This window comes from Chelonia mydas, chromosome 6 (genome assembly GCF_015237465.2).
Source record: "Chelonia mydas isolate rCheMyd1 chromosome 6, rCheMyd1.pri.v2, whole genome shotgun sequence".
Classification (NCBI taxonomy): Eukaryota; Metazoa; Chordata; order Testudines; family Cheloniidae; genus Chelonia; species Chelonia mydas.
In genome coordinates, this window is record NC_051246.2 from 102,539,757 (window position 1) to 102,562,314 (window position 22,558).

General features: G+C 42.5%; 1 protein-coding gene across 1 annotated transcript in view; it reads left to right on the top strand.

Moving 5' to 3' along the window:
* Positions 1-22,166, top strand: part of DGLUCY (D-glutamate cyclase) — a 73,363-nt gene extending 51,197 nt beyond the window's left edge. The window contains exons 10-12 of the mRNA XM_043549098.1: positions 8,228-8,347; positions 11,153-11,304; positions 21,435-22,166. Coding sequence (XP_043405033.1) covers positions 8,228-8,347; positions 11,153-11,304; positions 21,435-21,569 — 407 coding nt within the window. The 3' untranslated portion in view covers positions 21,570-22,166. The remainder of the gene's footprint in view (positions 1-8,227; positions 8,348-11,152; positions 11,305-21,434) is intronic.
* Positions 22,167-22,558: the final 392 nt, after the last annotated feature.

Here is a 22,558-nt window from a genome sequence, read left to right on the forward strand (position 1 = left end):
AGATTTTTAAAAAAAAAAACAAAAAAAACTATGTGATAAACTGTCTAGTTTTTGTCACCATTTGAACGGGTTCTTAGAAAAATCCCTGTACAGAGAAACAGTGCAAAACCCTACTAGCAACAATAAAAGACATGGCTCTTGCTAGTTTAGTTTCAGTCACATTGGAACATTGTTGCTAATGTTTTTTCAACTGTAGCATGGACGTCTTTAAATATTCCCAAATGGGCTTGAACTTTGATACATCAATAATGATAGTATTGCCAGAGTTTAGAGGACTCCTGCAAAGAGAATGTCTGGTCTGCTTCCAAGGGACTAGTATCTCATTTACAAGCTGCATAGAAAAGTTCCTGGTGTATTTGATGTTATTTTAAAGCCCCCAATAAATATGGTGACATTTGTTGCGGGTTTTGGTCCAGTTCACAGTGAATAGTTGGCACTGAGTTGACAGCCTCAATAGAGAAGCCAAGGAGTGAACAGACATTTTTATATGTCCTCCATAAAACCTTTCAGCAATAGTATCTCAAATGCTTCCAGGTTGGTTACACCTTTTATTTGTGAATCATGTGTTTAAACTTTCTGTCTGCTTTTAGATTTTAAAATAGTCAGTGCAGAGACTTGGCCTTTCCTCTGTTTTACAACATCAGTCATACTGCCAGCATTCAATAAAAATATCCTAAACCCCCAAGATTGTCACTTCAGAACAGGTTAAAGCACACTGTTAATTTGTGGATTTTTGCACTGCAATAGAAACACTATGTGCATGGACTTCAGCATCCATGGGGGTCAATCTGACACTATTTGCCAGTGCTAAGTTTAATTTTAAAAACGTCTGAATTATTAGAATACTCTTTAAAATTTAATTAAAGAGCAAATATGAAACATTCCAATGCACAATATATTGTAAATAGAAAGCAAATAGAGAAATAAGTTATCTATCTGTGCCATACTATCATTTAATATCTCCAGAGAGATATTTTAATAGAGAAGGGTTTAATTAATCTCTAACCTTTTTCAATACGATTAGGAGTGAGCTAGTGATGATCTAAAACAGGATGAAAATATAGGTTAGTATTTTAATAACTAGGAGCTGTTCTGTATTACTGTTCTAGAATCTGGATCAGATATTGATATCAATGGAAGTTGAAGGTGCTCAGTATCTGACAAGATCTCCTGTGAGGTAGTATAAATGGATGTTGTGTACTAAAAAACTGGGTATCTTTTTGAAAAATATTTTTAACTTATTCCTGTTACTCTCCTCCTCTACTACTACTGCTTGTCACGCTTACTTCTTGTGCCTTGAATTTTAATTAGATTGATAGTGCTTTGGGGCAGGGACCAGGTCTTTCTAACTGTGTACACAGCACCTAGCACAATGGGGCACCAATCCTGAGTGGGGCCTTTGGCCACTGTCACAACTGACGGTAGTTGTAATGAGTTTTGGTGAGGTTGACTCTGAGGAAAGGGAAAATTCAAGGAAAACTGAAGCTATATTGATTAAACATACAGTGCTTGGTTAGAGACAAGTATGTTATAGAACCCTTGAGAGAAGAATGATCACTTTGACAGGGCTATGTGGAATAGAAAGGGATAAGGAAAAGAAGTAGTTGTCAACTCTTATAGAACTCTTAGCACAACAGAGTGTTTGCTGCCTGCATTTGCCATGGTTGACTGTGTCAAGCTTTTGATAAAAAACCAAGATCCAAATACGTTGTCTTAAATTCCACTGTGTAAAATAGCCATCTGACCTGGGAACTTTGTCCACAGCCAAAACATCTGTGGTTTCTCTGAATACTAATGCCATAACAAGTTGTAGAGCTAGAGTGGACTCTCAGGAGCAGACTTAGGCAAAGTAAGAATGCATGAACAACTGCTGGGCTCAGTGCATATTGAACAAAAGCATTGGAATAGACAATTAAAAGATGTTCCAAAAAGACCATACTAATTTTCTCAGCCGTCGTGTTTTTGGCACTTTCATATGCTGTCTTTAGCATCAGTTAATGGAATATTATTGAGAGATCTGGCAGGGGAAAAAAATAGCTTCACTTGTTGCCCCTTTTGTTCAAGTGTTGTCTAGCACTAAGGGCTGAAGTCTGAGAGGTTTTTAGTTATCATGGCTTCAGACATTACATTAGTCAGCAAAAGCTCATTTATAAAGTCAGGAGGAAAATCTCAAATCTACTGCTCAGCACTACTTTCTAAAGACCAGACTCACCAGAGGTTATTGAAGTACTAAGATGTCATGCAGAAGAGTTGGGGAAGGTAGAAAACAGTCAGTAAAAGAAAAAGCTTTAAGTGGGAGATGTGAAATCCTTCCCTTCCCAGTGGTGGATTACTATAGTGCCAATAGGTTTCGGAGTAGCAGCCATGTTAGTCTCTATCCGCAAAAAGAACGGGAATACTTGTGGCACCTTAGAGACTAACAAATTTATTTCAGCATAAGCTTTCCTGGGCTAAAACCCACTTCATCGGATGCATGCAGTGGAAAATACAGTGCCAATAGGATAGATCCAAAACAACACAGCCACTAACTAAACACACGTACAGAAACAGATGTCCCAGAAAGGCAACATAAGAGTGACATGGAAAATCCAAAGGATTGATATCTGCACTATTATAGAAAATATGTACTATTATGAAAGGACAAGAGCTAATTTTAGGAATTTTTTTTTTAATATGTGCCTTAATCCTGGGACCCTGGATACAGGAGTCATTTATGTGTCTAGTTTAGGTACTTACTGGGCAACAATCACCAAAATATCTCAATATGATAGTAAAGTAAACCCCAGACCATGTGAATAACTATCCAGTGGGTCCACACCTGAAATCCAGTATCAACAAAAGGAGTGAAGATTTAAATAACTTATTTAGCAAGTGAACAAAACAGAATGCACCATCACATTCCAGTACTGTGCATCCATTCACTGCCATAAACTTGAATAGGCTACAGAAGCAAAAGGTGTGAGATAAAAAGCACAGTAAATGTAATGGCGAGAAAGCTAAAAAGACCCAAGTATTACTTACTCACCAACAATTATTACTTTTCAAAGCTGTGCATGAGACTTAGCCACTAAACTCCCTGTCACACTTCAGGGCTCAGTCCTGTCCAACTCTGAAAATATAGATGTTAGTTGGGAGCTAAATAGAAAATTCCTGCTGAGGCATAGCTTTGAAGTCACTAGCAGAAAAATTAAACACATATACACACTTGAAATCTGAACTACATTTTAATTAAAATTCCACCTGTATTAAGTTTCAGTGATTAATTCAGTTATTAAAGAATAAATTGTTAGTACAGGAATCTTACTGTTGTAGAATGTGATATGCATTAGAATCCAGACACACTTCAAATACAAAAATGATGCATTGCAAAGAGGAATTTGGCACTCTCAGCTGTTCTGTAAACATGAACATTATATTTTGTTTCACAAAATCTGAACTTGGAGTTCTTCAAGTGAACATGTGCATTCCATTCTTGCTGTCTGTGCACCCAATGCACAGTCATCAGAAATGTTTTCCCTCAGCAATACCCATTGGGTGACACAGTCACCAGGCTTCAAGCTGTGTGCTTCTTGCTAGAGGCCTGTGCCAGTGAGCAATCCGCACAATAACTGCCTGAAGTGCTTGGGTGAAACACACAAAAGACTGGTGCCTGATTTGCAGGGAGTTCAGGCCTAGAATGAAGAAGGCTAGGGAGGTTGGCTGAAATTCCTGCTGATGGAGGTAATGCTCACCCTCGTCTGAGTCTGCAACTTCAGTGAGAATCCCACCTCCAGCTCTAATGGGATCCTGGCACCTGTCTCCACAGGTGCTGACTTTAGTTTTTGCTAATGGATGCTCCTCTCTGCCCTCTTTCCCCTGTGCGAGAGGCGGGCGGGGCCTCAGTCAGAAGACGCCGAGCGGGGACGGGGCTTCGGGCAGGAGCGCAGGTGGAGCATGGGGTGGAGCCCACAAAAGATTAATCTGGTACTGCAGGTGCTGAACATCCCCTATTTTTATCGGTAGGTGCTTGAGCCCCAGAGCACCCATGGAGTTGGCACCTTGTCTCCCTTGCCCAGGCTGAGGAAGAAATATAAGACTTCCAAAGATGCCCCAGCCAGGGGAAGGTCTCCACCCTCTTAAGTTTGGTAAGGGGGTGAGAAGGAGTTGAGCAGAGTGCACCTGAAACCTAAGCACTCCTCCTCCAGATCGGTGCCTAAGTCAGCACAGTTGGCTCTGGCACCACAGAGAGCACCATCAAGCCTGGTGTCAGAAGTGGCACTGGCATCTTCTTCAGCACCACAACAAGATACCATGTCGGTGCTGACTACCTTGGAAGCATTTGCGGTCCCAAAAAAATCTGCTCTTTCTCTCAGTGCTGATGTCTCTGTCACTACAGGAGTTGGATTCCTTGGCAATATTGTGCTATCCCCGTGCCAGCAGTTCAACCTCCGGTATTTCAGTTGCCTGCTTCCTGCACTGTCTTAAGGGGAAGCCTGATATGATGGCAATGCTCCGCCCATCACCAGGTTCTCATCATTGGTCCCTGGCACTGACTGGATCAGCCCCTTCATGGTCGGAGGAAGGGGAGTCTTTGTCGTTGGATTCAGCAGTGGGATTTTAAGTCTCACAACTCTGAAGCTGGACCTACCAGTCTCCTCCCAGATCCTCTCTTCCAGCCTACCATTGTGACTCCTTAATGGGAACTGCCATGGGAATGTAGCCAGGTCAGTGGGGTCCAGCCCCATATCATTGGCTGTTTTGGAACCCTTGGAGTTTTCCCCCAGCTTCCAGATTTTGTTCTCACTGTATGCACTCAGTACCCTCATCCACAAGGGCAGAAACTATGGACTGGGCAGCTCTGTCTCCAGAGTCCAGTACCAGGGCTGGCACCGACCATCAAGAAGAGGTCCTAGAGCCAGACCAACAGCCATAGAAAAAGTTTTGCCCTCACCAGTCTTGGCTTCCTCTTAGAATCATAAAACCATAGGGCTAGAAGGGACCGCCAGGGTCATCTAGTCTAACCCCGTGCCAAGATGCAGAATTTGTTGTGTCTAAACCATCCACGACAGATGGCTATCCAATCTCCTTTTGAAAACCTTCAGTGACGGAGCTTCCACAACCTCCCTAGGCAGTTTGTTCCATTGTTCTTACAGTTAGGAAATTTTTTCTGAGATTTAATCTAAATCAGCTATGCTGTAGTTTGAACTCATTGTCTCTTGTCCTGTCCTCTGGGGCAAAAGAGAACAACTTTTCTCCATCTTTCTAATGGCAGCCTTTCAAGTAGTTGAAGATTGCTATCATGTCCCCCTTTAATCTCCTCTCTTCCAAACTAAACGTATCTACTTCCTTCAGCCTTTGCTTATATGCCTTGCATTCCATCCTTTTGCTCATCTTTGTTGCTCGGCTCTGGATGCTTTCCAGTTTTTCTACATCCTTTCTATACATTGGTGACCAAAATTGGACACAGTACTCCAGCTGAGGCCTAACCAGCTCTAAGTAGAGAAGTACTATCACCTCCCGTGACTTGCATGCTATGCCTCTGTTAATGCAACCCAAAATTGCATTTGCTTTTTTTGCAGTAGCATCATATTTTTGACTCCATGTTAAGGTTGTGATCCACCACAACTCCCAGATCATTCTCAGTAGAGCTGCTGCCAAACCAGTATTCCCCCATTCTGTATTTGTGCATTTGGTTTTTCTTCTCTAAGTGTAGAACCTTACATTTATCTTTGCTGAATTTAATTTTGTTGTCTATAGCCCGGTTCTCTAATTTATCAAGATCCCTTTGAATTTTAGCTCTGTCTTCCAAAGTGTTGGCAACTCCTTCTAGCTTTGTGTCATCTGCAAATTTGATCTGTAGGCTCTCTATTCATACATCCAGGTCATAAATAAAGACGTTAAATAACACCAGACCCAGATAATATCCCCGTGAAACCCCACTTGAGACTTCCTTCCAATCTGACATCATTCCATTAATATCTACTCTTTGTTTGCAGTTGTTTAACCAATTATGTATCCACTTAATTTTTGGAATTCACCAATATTCATGCAATTTAATGATTTATCTGGTATCTTGCTCTCCAGATCTCTATCAGCCAAATTTTTCAGGTCTTCAATTTTTGGGTGCCCAACTTAAGACACATAGGACAGCCAACAATTATTCAAACATTTATTGGTCCCTACAGCTTCTATTGACTTTAATGGTACTATAAATGCTCAGCACATCTGAAAGTCAGATACAAAGTGTTTCAAGTAGGGCACCCAAAAACAGACACTCCAAATTAGTGACCAATTTTTAAAAGTATAGGTTTATCTTTCTAAGAGGAAAACTGGTGGGGAAAATGAGAGTAGTGAGAGTATAATTAGGGCTCCATCTGTTCCATGGCACAAGGGGACTAAATGCTGTAGAAAACACTCCTAAGTTCTGGGAAAGAACTCCTGCTACCTCCAAAGGTATCACATACTATTTGCATATATTTGTGCAAAAATTGTTACCTGTTTTAAGAAAAGGAGTACTTGTGGAACCTTAGAGACTAACCAATTTATTTGAGCATAAGCTTTCGTGCATGCATCCGATGAAGTGAGCTGTAGCTCACGAAAGCTTATGCTCAAATAAATTGGTTAGTCTCTAAGGTGCCACAAGTACTTCCTTTCTTTTTGCGAATACAGACTAACACGGCTGCTACTCTGAAACCTGTTACTTGTTTAATTTTCTCAAAACTAGCAACAAGCCAAAGTTTACCTCTTTTGCTTCATTTAAATATTTCACAATATTTTGCATGTATATACAAAAATATATTACATTTGTTTAAGTCCTTCCATGAAGTGTAAGATTACTACCTCTCTCTCCTAGATATAGTGTCAGAGCTGTTCAAGAGCATTGGATAATGTCACCTTCTTGTAGCTGTTGCTTACAGAGCATAATTTCTAGTTACTACGCATACCTGAATGTTTTGTAAGTTGGTATATTATAACATAATTAGAAGGCGGTCGCAGCTCTGTCCCCGTCCGTCAGGGAGGGAAACCACGCCCCCTTGCTATAATGCTTCTGGAGTGACTCAGTTCAGGGGGAAATTAGCCGACAGTTAATAGGCCCAAGCCTGCAGTACAGGCCGGGCAGCAATTGGATCTATAAGTCCCAGACCTCAGCCAGGGCGATGCAGCAAACAGTTAATGGCTCTGGCCTGTAGTCAGGCAGAAGAGTAGTGAGTCTATAAGCCTGGATCCTTCAATCGGGGAGGGCAGCAAACACTTAATGGCTCTGGCCTGCAGTCAGGCAAAGCAGCAGTGAATCTATATGCTGGGGGGACCCTCAATCAGGGCAGGGCAGCAAATAGTTAATGGCTCTGGCGTGTAGTCAGGCAGAGCAGCAGTGAGTCTATATGTTGGGGGCCCTCAATCAGGATGAAGTGGCAAAACAGTTAACGGCTCTGGCCTGCAGTCAGGCAGAACAACACAGTAGTCTAGGGGGATCAGCTCTCTGGTGGGACAGAAAGCAAAACCATCTGGCATCCTAACTCAGGCCGGGGACACACCAATGCAAGCCTGTTGGCCTAAAGGTGGGGAGGCTGCCACACTCAGGGGCAGGGGGACACAGGCTCACCCGACTCCACTGTGTCCCAGCCCAGGGCCCTAACAGTGGCAGAGTGGTCTGCCACTGGATCAGCAGGGAAATCCGGCAGCAACATGTTGGCCGGCTTGCAATTAGTAATACAGCCAAACCCTATTCGGCTTCCCTGGGCTCCTTCCTACACTCCCATTCCGGGGGTACCTGTGTTCCAGGGTCGTCGTTTATCTGGCTGGGGTAAACAGCTAATGGCAGCCCCAACAGCTCCTCGGTGTTCCCGGTTGCTGGCAGCTCCAGCAATCCCTCTGGGTTTCTGGCGATGTAGCTGCCTCCATCGGGTCCAAGCTTCAGCAGCAGCGGGGAGATGTCCTGCTCCTCTGGCAGCTCTCCCCCAGCTGAGCTGGAAGGCCTGCCTTTTATATTTCCAGTTCCTGTCCCACATCTCTCTGCTTCCAACGGGGCAGTTGCGGATATCCCGGCTCTGCCCACCAGGGAGACAAAGCCCGCTCACTACAATGTTTTCAGCTATTGTTTTTGTGATCTTCTGTTTTGTGACACTTTTGAAAACAGTTCAAGAGAGCTGACCTGTTATACACAGACTATTGTGGATAGCTTATAAATGGGTTTGAATTTGTAAGGTGGTTTGGGTACTCATGGCATCTTTTTTCTTTTTTAATGAAGGCATTGGGGATGGAGGAAATGAACTGGGAATGGGAAAAGTAAAAGAAGCTGTAAGGAAGCACATAAAAAATGGAGATGTTATAGCTTGTGATGTTGAAGCTGATTTCGCTGTTGTAGCCGGTAAGTTTTTAAAAAGTGAGAACAAAGCACATGTGTTGCAGATTAATTTTGGTTTGGCACTTTCTCTAAATGACCTACTGAGCATTCAGGTACTGTGAGCTTTCTCTCTTTTGTGCCCAATCCTGTGAGGTGTTGAGCATCCACATCTTCCCCGGTATAACTGAAAATGGAGAATGCTCAGCATGTCACAGGATTGAACTTTTCATAATGAGTTCCTGCAAAATTAAAAGATCAAAGAACATCACATGACTCTAGAGTCCTGTTTGTGAGTTACTTTGGAGCCTTTTTAACTTTTAGACTGCTGTTAATTTCATTTCGAAACTGTACTAAGCAATTAAAGCTGTTATGTTCAAAAGCATTCAGCCTCTCTCTGCTCCCATTGAAGTCAGTGCTCAGTATTGGCATAGCTCTGCTCTCATTAAAGTCAGTGTTACTTCAGTGGCAGCAGAACTAGGCCAACACTGAGTACTTATGAAAATTCCCACCCTAAATAAATATTAAAATCATTTGACTCTCAAGGAGAACTGTACAGCCATCTTCTATGCAGGAATTAAATGAACTTTGTATTCATATAAGTTCAGTGTATTTGTTAGTGCCCTGGGGGTGTACCATACCAGGCTAAAATCAATTGCACTTATGGGGTGATGCGAACTCTATCAAATAATCTCTGCAGGGCTTCTATACATTCTAAATTTTGCATGTAACAAAACATAAATACAACTTCATGTTTAGAACCCTTTCCTGTCCTGTTGACTTGGCCAGCACAAAACAGGCTTTACAGAAGTTAATAATGAAGGAGACTGATTCAGCAATGACAGATTTACAAATTGTGTGGTCTGTATTGTGCTATAGCTCAGTACATTGGGTGCCCATGTATGTGTCATAATGGGAGGTCACTTTAATAGAAGGGACTAGGGAGGCTAGATTTCCAACACCAATGGTACAGAAATAGGAAGTAGTTGGGGAGGAAATTGGGAGTGAAGAGTCTGATTGTTTCTACCCTTTCTGCCCATGTGTATGTCCTAAAGTTGCTGTTCTAGGAACTGCAGTGTTTATACTCAGAGCAGCTGGCTAGCCCAAGACACAGTAGAGGAAAGAAAAGGAATGTGTTTTGAGCAGGAAGGTCAAATGGGGAATGTAACATGCACTATAACATTAATTTCCAAATTTTCTAAAAATGGAAGTGTGGAAAATTTGAATATTCCAGACTTCTGGGAACAGAGGTCTAGGAACAGTAGTTGTGCGATTACGGGTGCAGGAGCAGTCGTCGTGTGATCGGAGTTGCTGGATCAGTAATGATAAGATATGAAGTCTGCTGAGAGAAATGCAAACACAGTATTAGAATGATCAAGTATTTTTAAAGAAGTTGCCAAACATCACTTAAAAGACAATGAGGTCTAGTCTGATCTCAGTGTACAAATAATTCATGGATATTAACTTTGTTGGGATAAACACTTACAATCTCACAAAGCCCTAAAGAAGAATTATAGACTTCATCAGCAGTCAACAGACAGTCATTTGCTGTTTTCATCACAGCTGCTCCTCCCATAAAACGGCTGAATTGTTTACGCAGCCTGTGCTCTTTGTGAACAAAAAGAATAAGCTATGAACTTTATAAAAAATTTTCATTATAAAATCTGACACCATGTAAATCTCACCTGGTTTTGGAAAAGCTGGTAACTCAACTCATCCTAAGTTTGCAAAAGTTGACAAGACTTGGTTCAGTTAAAGCCACACAGAATCCGTGGCTTTGGCACAAAGCCAAGTGAAATTCTGGTTTTGACTATTTCCCTTTTGAGTTTTTGCATTTGTTTGAACCACAAACCCCCAAATTTAAACTAGTAGCTGCAAACCTGCACGTATTGGATCTGAAATAAAAGTTCACACAAACAGCTAAAAAAAACTTTGCTCAACTCTAAATTAGACACACAAATACAGCACATAGCAAAGTTAGAAACTTTTATATTACAGAAGATACCCAAAGGTGAACGTGAATGACAAGATTTGTATCCACCAAGTGAGATGAAACATGATTTAGGAGTCAAAGCACAGGCCTGGGAGTCAAGACTCTTGAATTCTATTCCTGGCTTTCTCATTTATTATTAGATAATTAGTATCACCCCAAATATTAATATGTACTTTGAAGGACTGATTTTAATCTAGAGGAATGTCAATAAGCTGTACGATGTATCTAATAATAGCTTGCAGGAAAATTGTTGATGCCATGGAATTCCCCATGAGATTTTTCTGGTAACATGCTTCTGCAAGTATAAAAATAAACAACTGTAAGACATATTAAAAATAGAATATCTCTGTGGAACAGTTAATGAAACAGCACATGGCTGTTCTTATAGACTATTTCAATCCAAAACAGGCACTAGGAAAATCTTGCTAATAAAACCCATCAAATTGTGTATTCCACCACTGGTCCATAAATTGGTTTTTGATTGCGGCTAACTTTGTCACTGGCAACTAACCTATCAAAGTAATGTGGAAGGCTAGAGACATCTCCAGTCTTTAGCCCTTACAGCTGAGTTTTTCCAATGTAGTTAAAAGCATAACTCTAGGGTAGTACGGTAACTTTTCAGAATTTAGTAAACTGGTAGGGTGTGTACAGTGTACTGTATGAAATGTTTGTATTATCTTAAAATATTTAATTAAAAAACCCTTATTGCTGAATATTATTAGGACATTCCTACCTCTCCCCCCACACTTTGAGATTTACGTGGATTAGGTTCACAATTATTTTAAAACATTTTATGTTTAATTTTTACTGTCCAGTTTCATGGTGACTTTCTCTTGCAGGAATCTCTAACTGGGGAGGCTATGCTGTTGCTTGTGCTCTGTATATCCTCAACACCTGTGAAATACACGATCGCTATTTGAGGAAAGCTATTGGGTTCCCCAGATTGTCCAAGAAGGCAAACTGGGCATCAGCACTTCCATCCGTTACTAAGGTATTCTCTGTGGATAGGTTAGGAGATTGATAATGGGATGGTGAAACCTTCAGCTGTTGGTCACTGGTTCAGAACTACTACTATCACATGGCTATTTAATGGGCTACAGGAAATGAGTTTGGGCTCTCAGTCCAATTCCTAGTGGACAAGAGCACATACCACAACCAACATTCTCAGAAAAGGGTGCACTGATTATGTGAGCATGGAAAACTGAACCTCCTTATTTTTATAGATGTGCCATCCAGAATGGGGTTGAGGCAAATTAATGGGACAACATGAGAAATCTTGTATACTGAAGGTATCTGTATTGCACCTGTTCCCCGGATAAAAAAAATTTCACTCTCAGTGGCTGCCAGACTCCTTTCACCAGCATGAAAATCATTTTAAAAATATTCAAAAATATGTAAACTTTGTCCTCTGAATACATTGCTGCTGGGTTTCTGTGAGTATTTGGACAGAATCAGTAGTATAAGCATATAAACAATTCTAGGGTGTTACAAGCTGCCTTTCTCCTAAAGCAATTCAGTTAAGTTTGAGAGAGACCAGGTGGATTTTAACCATTTGTTGAAAACTACAATAGAATACAAATGTGATCGTAGGCTTCATTACAGCAAATAAAGTAAACAATCACCCTCCTACTGGGTGATCCAGCAAGGCATACTGGGTGTGGGCAGATGAACCTTTCTCTCTATTCAGAGTCTGTCACCATGCTACCACAAAGAGAAGCTCTTAACACCCCGTACAGATTCTAAGTTACTCGTGTCTTGTGATGGTCACATGTCACATACATAGCATGTTCAGACATGCCGAACCATAGCTCTCCCAACTGCTAGAAAATGTGAAACAGGTGCTAAGAACATTAAAACAAGGGCAAAGGTGCCTCATCCCTGGGACACAGGAACATGTAAAGGTGCATTTGGGGAGTGGAGGGGTTCTCCAGTCTCCTAACAGGGTTTCATTGTTTTTTCAACTTACAGTACCACTACTCTCCATCTTGAAATATAACCTTTCTTCCCACCTTATTATGTTTATGTAGGTAGAAACTGATTTGATGCCTGACAGTAAGATTATAATTGGAAATCTATAAAGGTTTCCATTTGAGGGAGCCAACTGTAAAAGTGTTCTTAGCTGAAATTGATTGTCAGGTTGAAGCCCAGGAGTGAACTTTATTTACCAGATTTGATGTTTGCTGTTTCAGATATTTCTAAATTAAAGAAGGGACAGATAATTGAAGTTCTGAAGTTTCAAACATATATTTCACCAATACAACTCAGAACTAGGTGTAAATCTGTAATCCTGTGGAGGTTCTCAAAATGAGAATGAGTTAAAATGGCAGAGGAGAGTCATAGTTATACTTTTTCTTTTATAATAAAACGGAACATAATTAAGAGAGCAGGGTCTGGTATACTGTGTCAATAACACAACCAGTCTGGATTTCCTAAATGTTCATTGGCAGAATGACCAACATAATGGCTTGGAAAAAGTCAATACTGTCTGTGTGATCTGCAAGCAAAGTCCTAGGCAACCTCTGTTTATCCATCCATCCTGTATTCATCACAGTAGTATTTCTACTGGGATCACAATAGGTTCTACTTAAAATTCCATCAAAATATCTCTCATTAATCTCAGTGATGGGTTTGTTATTTAACACTGGAAAAACTAAATTAATATTCCAGGTTAGACAAATACAACAAAAACAGGATACTCAGGACTGTTTCTTCATATCATGTGCTTAAATCATCAGGTATTACAAAAAGTTTCTCAGAACAGTGCATGCACTTTTTAGTTATTTTTTGATACCTGGTATAAGGGAAAGATAATTGAAACTGAAACCATATTTTTCTAGCTCTTACTCTTATGGGGTTGTCCTGTGACCTAGCAAAACATCTCTCAATTGAAATGAGTTACTTTTCATTCTTCAATCATTTTTCACTTACATCACACCTCTAACTTCCCTTTAATTCTACATGACCTAAAATCAAGGGGAATTTAATCAAAATCCCCTAGTAATGAGGTATTGTAATTAAACACAGTATCTCACAGAGCAAATCCTGTCTTGCATTTGTATTACCAAGTTCTACAGCTGGCAGTCTTGATAATGATCTGATAATGGGAGGAACCCTTGAAGGTTCAATGCTAACATTCATTCAGATAAAACTAACGGAAACAGCTCTGTAGGGAGAAAGAAAATCACATATTCTCTGTCAAGAGGCTATGGTGGCTTTAACTGTAAACCTTGGAACAGTTAAACACTGCAGCAAATTTCTTGAGCTTCAACACCTTACTCCATTAGGGTAAAAAGATAAAAACTGAGCAAGAAATTCCAGACAGTTTGTGTTTTCTGCTGGCAGTTACCTCTCAAATGCAATTGCTTTTAGTGCTCTGCCCAAGTGCCCAGTTAAGATAATAAAGCACCCTCGACATCTATACGCTTGGGCACCCTGATACCAGTATTCGCTTCAGGACCGACATGGCCTTCGGCACAGGCATGTGATCTCATCTGAGGCACCACTTCTTGCCTCATTCTGGGCGATGGATGAATCAGATCACCTACTCTCTTCCTCTGCTGTTGCTCTACCCCCGTCACCAAGATCCCAGGACTCTTCCGCATCCAAGTCAGGGTGGTCCTCCTCCTGCTCCACATCACTCAATGAGCACTGCGGGCCGCTAATGGACTGTTATGGCTCCCAGGATTGGCATGCACCCTGTGGTCAGGACAGAGGTCCCTGACCTGATGCCTACTGGCCAGCAATGTCCTACTCATATAAGTGGCCTCCTTGGACTCAGTGGGATGCCCCTCGCTTGCAGAGATCCCACTCCTCATTACACCAAAGATCATTCACCAAAACAACGGTGATGGTTGCAGATCAGCTGCAAGCCCAGGCATCAGCAGGCCTCCTCCCTGCAGAGCTCCGGAGTCCTCCCATCTGGGTAAGTCATCCCGGGAGCAAGATCCAGCTTTGGCTCAATCAAGAACATCATCCTCATCTCCAGATGATGCTGTTCTGTCTGATTCATCCTCCCCTTCCATACTGGAGGACTTTGAGGCATATCGAGACCTTTTACCCAGTAGCCATGTCCCTTGACATTCAGGCAGAGTTCCTACATGAGAACACCCACAAATTGGTGGACATTCTGCAGCCATCTGACTCTGGGAGAGTTGCCCTCCCAATCAATGATGCATTCCTTGAACCAGCAAAAGCCCTCTGGAGCACACCAGCCTCGGTACTGCCACTGGCTAAGTGCATGGAGAAGTGCTATTTTGTTCCTGTGCAGGGATTTGAGGAGTTCTGTTCCCATTCGGCTCCGAATTCCCTGGTTGTAATGGTGATGAATGACACGGCTTGACAGGGCAGAAAGTCCACCCCTAAAGACAGAGACTCCAAGCTGTTGGACCTTCTGGGCTGGAAAAACTACACATCCTTGTCCCTACAGATGTGGATCGCCAGTCAACAAGTCTTGCTGTCCAAATACAATTTCCTTAATTGGACAGCTGTGCACTAATTAGTGGGCCTGAGACCTTGTGTGAGGAGTTTTGGGTGTTTGTCATGGAAGGCTGCTTGGTGCCCAAGACGTCCTTGATGTCTGCTCTTGATGTTGTGGACACTTTGGCCAGGGTGGTGGCTTCTGTAATCACTGTGAGGAGGGCTTACTGACTGCAAAACTCTGGAATTGCACATGATGTCCAGCAAGCCATCAATGACTTGCCTTTTGATGGATGGACCTTGTTCTCGGAAAAGATCAATGACACACTAGCGCTCCTTTAAGGACTCCAGAGCTATCTTGAGGTACACATTGTTGACACAGAGGCACCATTGTGGTGGTCAGCAGCAGTAGTACTGCCTGCAGCACTCCTTTGTGCATTTCTTCCCCCTGAAACAGCAGGACTACCCAAGAAAAAGGGATCGTTCCCACAAGTCGAGCTTGGGGTTTGGCCAGTCCATGTGTCTTCCCCCTGTACCCTCTGTGTGCTCATTTTGACTCCTTGGTCCAATGAGTGTTCCAGTCATTGCTCCACCTTCTTCTTCCCCCTACTCCTTTGGGGACAGGCTGGACCGCTTTAACAATGTTTGGGGATCAATTACTTCTGACAACAGGGTCCTAGACACTGTCAGATCGGGTTATGCCATCCAGTTGCTCTCTACACCTCCTCTTCCCTCTCCAACCCTCTTCAGGGACCCCTCTCATGAGATACTGCTCATCGAGCAGGTCAGCTCTAGCTAGCGTTGGGAGAGGTGGAGGACATTCTGCCAGCATATCAGGCTTCTACTTCCAGTACTTCCTGATACCCAAAGCCAAGGGTGGAATAAGACCCAACCTCAATCTTCATGATATCAACAAGTTTATCAAATACATGAGGTTCCAAATGTTTACTCTATTGACTATCCTCCCCATGCTGTCTCAGAACGACTGGTTTGCTGCTCTGGACCTACTTTCATGTGGCAATTCTACCAAGCCACAGAAAGTTTCTCCATTTCGTTGTAGAAGAACACCACTTTTAGTATATGGTTTTCCCATTTGGCCTCTCTTCTGTCCCCTGAGTTTTCACCAGGTGCATGGCCATGGTTATGCCATAACTCAGGAGGAAGGGAATCCACATCTTCCCCTACCTTGATGACTGGCTACTAAGAAGCAGCTCCAGAGATGAAGTTGTTGCCTACACCAACACCATGTTGTGTTTGCTCAACTGTCTGGGTCTCATTTTAAACACCATAAAGTCAACGTTGGCTCCCATCAAAAAATGGAGTTCATTGGGCCCTGTTAGATTCCATAATATTAAGGGTGTTCCTGCTGAGTGATCACGTCCATGCAATTCAACATCTCTGCTTTAGTCTACGTTCTCAGCCCTCCACAACAGTCCAGGCGTGTCTGAGCCTGTTGGCCACATATCCGCTTGTACACATGTAGTCGAATTTGCGAGGCTGTACTTTTACATGTGGTAGACGGTCTACCAGCCTGCCCTGCATTCTCTGGACAGATTGGTTCACCTTCCCCCACTAGTTCTGCACTCCTTACAGTGGCAGACATGCCCACACAATGTATGGCAGGGCATCCCATTCGCTCGGCTCTCTCCAAATAAGTCAGTAGTTACAATGCTTCCCTTCAGGGTTGGGGAGCACATCTGGACTCACTGAGGGTACAGTGTCTATGATTGGAACAGGAAGCCTCACTCAATAGCAGCGTGCTGGAGCTTTGGGCAATCCACAGTGCATGGTTCACATTCTCACTGACAATACCACCGCAATGTACTGTGTGAACAAACAAGGGGGAGCACACTCCAGGTTACTGTGCCTAGATATGATCAACCTGGGCAATTCTGCATTTAAGAGGACATCACTCTGATAGCTGTCCACTTGCCTGGCATGCAGAATTTTCTCATGGACCATCTCAGTGGGGTTTTCTACATGAGTCACAAGTGGTCCCTGAAGGCGAGGGTCCTCCCAGGTCGTCGTTGCAACCTGGGGCATTCCCATGGTTGACCTCTTTGCAATGAGCAAAAACAGGAAGTGTCACCTATTGTACTCTTGGTGGGGGTGTCTCAGCCTGAGCTCCCTCTCTGATGTCTTCCACTGTAGCTGGCAGTCGACTCTTCTGTATACTTTCTCCCCTATCCCGATCATTCCTCAGGTCATCCTCAAGCTCAAGGTCGATCAGGCCAAGCTCACCCTCACTGCTCCAGCACGGCTAAGGCAGTACTGGTTCTTGGACCTGATTGTAACGTTGGTTCAGCCTCCCATACCACTTCTTCCTCATCTCAACCTACTCACTCAGAACCATGGCATCACTCTCCATCCTGCACTTACCTCCCTACACCTTACGGTGAGGCTGCTGCATGGTTTAATGAAGAGAAAGAGCAGTGCTCAGTGTCCAGCAAGTACTACTCATTAGAAGGAAGTCCTCTACTAGGATGACCTACTTAGCAAAGTGGAAGAGGTCTTCCATGTGGTCTGTGGCCTCCGGGATCCAACTGATGTAATCTTCTATTCAGGATACCTTGGAATACCTACTACATCTACAGAAATTGGGCCTCGCAGTCAGTTCACTGAGTGCATCTGGCAGCAATCTTTCATGTTCACAGAAACTCAATCTTTTCCAATGCCTTGATGACAAGATTTCTAAAAAGGACTTCTCCATTTACATCCTCTCGTCCAAGAGCCAGTCCCCTTGTGGGACCTAAACACAGTTCTGGTGGCTCTAATGGACCCTCTATTCGAGCCCCTTGTTTCCTGTCTACTGCCCCTTTTGTCTCAGAAAACCACATTCCTCATAGCCATTACATCTACAAGGAGGGTGCATGAGTTGCAGGCCTTGATGGGTGGGCCTCCTTACACACAGTTCTTCAAAGACAAGGTAACTTTACGACCACACCCAAAGTTTTTATCCAAAGTGGGGTCTCAGTTTCATTTGAACCAAGCAGTGCATTTACCTGTATTTTTTCCTAAGCTACATTCATCCCCAGAGGAACAGTACCTCCATACTTCGGATGTCAAACAGTGTCTAGCCTTTTACCTGGATAGGACTGAAGTGTTTCATGCTTTGCCTCACCTGTTCATGTCATATGCAGACTGCGCAAAGGGGCAAGCAGTCTCTTCACAGACCATCTCCAGATGGATAGCATCCTGTATCAAGATTGTGCATTAGATAGCTGAGGAGGTGCAGTTCAAGCTGATATGGGCTCATTCGATGAGAGTGCAAGCAATGGTGATAGTGTTCCTCAGTGACTTTTCCATATTTGATATTTGCCACATGGTCATTCATACACACGTTTACAGACCATTATGCTGTTACCGCATCTTCCAAGGTGGATGCAAGCTTTAATAAGGACAGTCCTGTGATCCCTCTTTCGATAGACTCTTAGCACGCCTCTCCTGGACGGGGTACTGCTTGTGAGTCACCTAAAGGGAATACACTTCTACATCTACTTGAAGAAGAAGAAACAGTTACTTACTGTAACTGTGGTTCTTCAAGATAGTATGCAGATGTGTATTCCACAGCCTACCCTCCATCTCCTTTGCATCGGAGTCTTCTGTCAGGGGCATTCAGAACAAAGGAACTCAGCAGGGTGGCGCTGTCTCATATAGCCGGGGAGGGGCCACAGCCATGAGGTGCCACCCCTCTACAGGTACTGTCAGGCAAAATCTCCAGCTCCAACATGCTGTGTGCTCATGCATCTAAGTGGAATACATGTCTGTATCACATCTTGAAGAACCACCGCTAGAGTAAGTTTCATCTTCCAGTAGATCTACATCTCAAAGAACCATTTCTTTTGGGAGTTGCTGTATTGCTAAAATTTCATTATTAGTATTACAAAATATACGACACATCATTCCCTCACACATTATGTATTATCACAAATTCAAGCTGAACTATAGTTGTCTGCATAAATGAACAATATATAAAGATGTACTATCCTTGTTTTGCTATTATTTATTTGCTTGTTAATTCACAAATGGGTTTTCCCCATTACTAGTGCAAATTAGTGCATTTCTACTGTATTACTTGCTATTCCTTCTATTAAATTTGAATCTCTTGTTGCCCTAATTTTTGCTCTCAGTTTAAAGTACTTTTGTAAACATTGGTTTGAGAGTGAATTGCAAAGAACTCCACAGCTAAGGAAAGGTGTTATACATTGTGTTTGCCCATTACAGACACACACACAGTAACGTGTCTGACAGTAGAATATAGTTTATCAAAGACAATCACATCATATTAAACAGGAGAAGTTTTTTCAGTGTAGTCAGGCCAGAGATCTTTAGCAAGTAAAATGTACTTGGTAAAGGTAAAAGAATTATAGCTACAAGATCAGAATAAATTAATCTAGTTTGTTTCTCCCTCATGAGTCAAGAGGAGAAATGTAGTTTACATCATTTTGCGTTCAGCAACACTTTTTGCATGGGGAAAGGGCTCATACTTAAATTTACAACTGGATTCTGTACTTGGTATTGTGACAAAGTTCCTCTTCTGCCTTGGTGGGTCCTGCGCTTATTGGCGGATTTGCTCACCTCAGAGGTTCACGGCAGCCCTCAGTTTGGCCACTTTCATGGCTCAAATCTGCCATTCATTCAGTTACCCTCATCACTGGCTAGCATGGGGAAAAGGAAGAAGAACAATCCCTGTAGTCTCTGCTGATCCACCTAGTGGATCAGGGAACAGGCCAGAGACGTTCCCCTCTGGTGGAACCCACAGTCCAGATCAACTCCTCTGGAATCAAGTAGGGAGTTGGGGGAATGGAGGGAACCCAGGCCCGCCCTCTACTCCGGGTTCCAGCCCAGGGCCCTGTGGATTCCAGCTGTCTACAGTGGCTCCTGTAACAGCTGCGTGACAGCTACAACTCCCTGGGCTACTTCCCCATGGTCTTCTCCCAACACCTTCTTTATTCTCACCAGAGGACCTTCCTCCCGATGTCTGATAATGCTTGTACTTCTCAGTCTTCCAGTAGTAAGCCTTCTCACTCTCAGCTTCTTGTGCCTCTTGCTCCCAGCTCCTCGCACGCACGCCACAAACTGAAGTGAGCTTCTTTTTAAACCCAGGTGCCCTGATTAGCCTGCCTGTCTTAATTGATTCTGGCAGCTTCTTGATTGGCTGCAGGTGTTCTAATCAGCCTGTCTGCCTTAATTGTTTCCAGAAAGTTCCTGATTGTTCTGGAACCTTCCCTGTTACCTTACCCAGGGAAAAGGGACCTACTTAACCTGGGGCTAATATATCTGCCTTCTATCACTCTCCTGTAGCCATCTGGCCTGACCCTGTCACAATATATTTAGATGTTAAAGTACAGTTATGATCAGAATCACGTCACTGTCTTATGAAAATCGGCACTTTTGCAAAAGATGAAGCTAGATGCTTTCTATAAGTTGATTGATTGATTGCTGTGTACAGTTTGACATAATGTAACTAGGCGTTTTCTGGTTCTTTACTGTAAAAGCTGTGATTTATTTAAGACTGCTTTGGCTGTGAAATATATCACATGGATCAGGAAATTTAAGAAAGATAGCAATCATTATGGGGTACAGTTAAAAAAAACGGTACAAGATAACGAATTTTTGATTGTTAATTGGCTTTGGGAGACTATTCCAATGCTTCCAGAAAAATTTCAAATGTAATCAAACACAAAAGTACATTAAACATACATATAATAATGCTACAGTATACTTCATTTATATATCCAAACACTGTAATAAAACTGTTGTAATCAGTAGGGTTTGAAACATTTCCATACAAATAGTGTACATTTTATGAAAGGGAATACTTGACATTTTTGGTTTATGAATTCTTGTATCGAGCAAACAATTACTGAAAATGTTTCTTTTCTTTCCTTCCTGTTTCTCCTCTCATTGCATTAGGATCCAATCAGGTGTGGTGCTAAGCACCCGCAATTCTCACTGAAATCAGTAGAAGCTGAGCGTGCTGATCATTGTGCAAAGTTGGATATAGGTTGCACAGATTATCCCAGTATTTTCTATTTCTCTTTCTCCCCATCTATTCTCTTTTCCCCTGTTCCTTTTCTTTAAAATCTGTCTGTTTCTGATGGTTGTATATATCAGGAAATAAGTTAGTTAGGGATGAGAATCCCAAAGGGTAGCAGAAGCCCTTCCACAGGTGAATGTATGTTACTTATGGGGAGACCCCCCACACACACACACACAGAGCCAGCCCTAGCCCTTAAAAGCAGTCAGTTAGGATTAGCCCTAAAAGAACAAGTCACGTCGAGGCTGCTTTAAGCCATTATTTTCTGGGGGAACCAGATAGTCTTTAAGATGCTTTGTGTGAATATGTATTTGGTTCTACTTTGTGAAATTTACTAACATGAAGCTAGCCAGAATCTCAACACAGTGGATTGAAATTTTGGAATGGACACTAATGTGCTTTTGGTTTGGTACCATTAACATTGCTCAGTAATTAAAGGGTATCTATGAATCCTGGCTTTTGTTAATTCCTTAGCACTTGCATTTCCTGCTACTAAAGGTACCCTTTGGCCCCCTTAGAATGGGAATGTTTTTGATACTGCTAGCCAAAATAAATTCTTAGGAAGATATGGTCACAGTCTTCTAATGTTTAATTGAAAGATTTTGAGGAATATTTCTTTGCCTTATTAGGTACATTAATAATATATTAATTATACCTTTTTTTAGGAAGAAAAGTTGCTGAAAACACTTATAAAACATGGAGTCCGTAGTGGAATAACTGCTAGTCTCGAAATGGAAGGACTGCCCTTCTACAACATACACTCACTTATGATTGAAAAACTGCTGGAGCAGATACTGTAATGACTTTTCCCTAACCATTTCTAAACTCTAAAGTTTCTATTAGATTATCTCTCCACCCGCAATCTAACAACAAGGTATGGAAGACCAGAAAAGGCTTGTTCTATATATGTAGGTACTTATGTGGCCTCCATCACTAGTATCTGAGCATCTTACAATCATTAATGATTATCCTTCTAACATTGCTGTGAAATAGGAAAGTTTCATTAGCCCTGTTTGGCAGATGAAGACATGAGAGAGGGAGAGATTAAATGATTTCATCAAGATCACAGAAGAGGTATGACACAGGCCTGAATCCAGCTCTCAAGAGTCCCAGGCTCGTGCCTTCACCACAAGCCCATCTTTCCTGTTTGATAAGTATAAAACTCTGAGTTATGACGACTCACTCATACAATCTATGGCCTTATATAGTAAAAGATGACCATGTTTCATGAAAAAAATCAAAAGTCTCTTGCCATTAAATGCAGAAGTGTTATCACCCTTGCCTTTTCCTCTGTTACTAATTCACACAGCTGCAACAGGAAGTAGTGCTTGTAGCAACTTGGTTTTTAAAAGATAGTATGGAAAGCAGCTCCAATAAAGATGCAGGTTAAAAAAAAAGAGGCTTTATGGCAGTGAAAGTCCTAAATGTATCATCTACACCAGAGGTTCTCAAACTGCGGTCCGCAGACCACCAGTGGTCCACAAGCTCCATTCAGGTAGTCTGCGGATAGTTCCCTCTAAGGTGCGTGCCTGGGCGGCTGCACACAAGAGAATGAAGGGCCACCCGTCCAATTAGTGGAGCCGCGCAGGCAGGGCTCCACTAATTAGGTGCCTGGATCCTGGAGAAGACGCACATGTGAGGTGGTGGACTTGGGGGGAATATGGGGTAGGTGGGAGGGGGCAGTGGGGTGAGAAGAAGGGGTGGGGTGAATTTGGGATGTGCAGGGCTGCGGCAGCCAGAGAAAGAGGCGACTTTCCCCAACTCCAGGGCTGCGGCTGGCAGGGAGAGA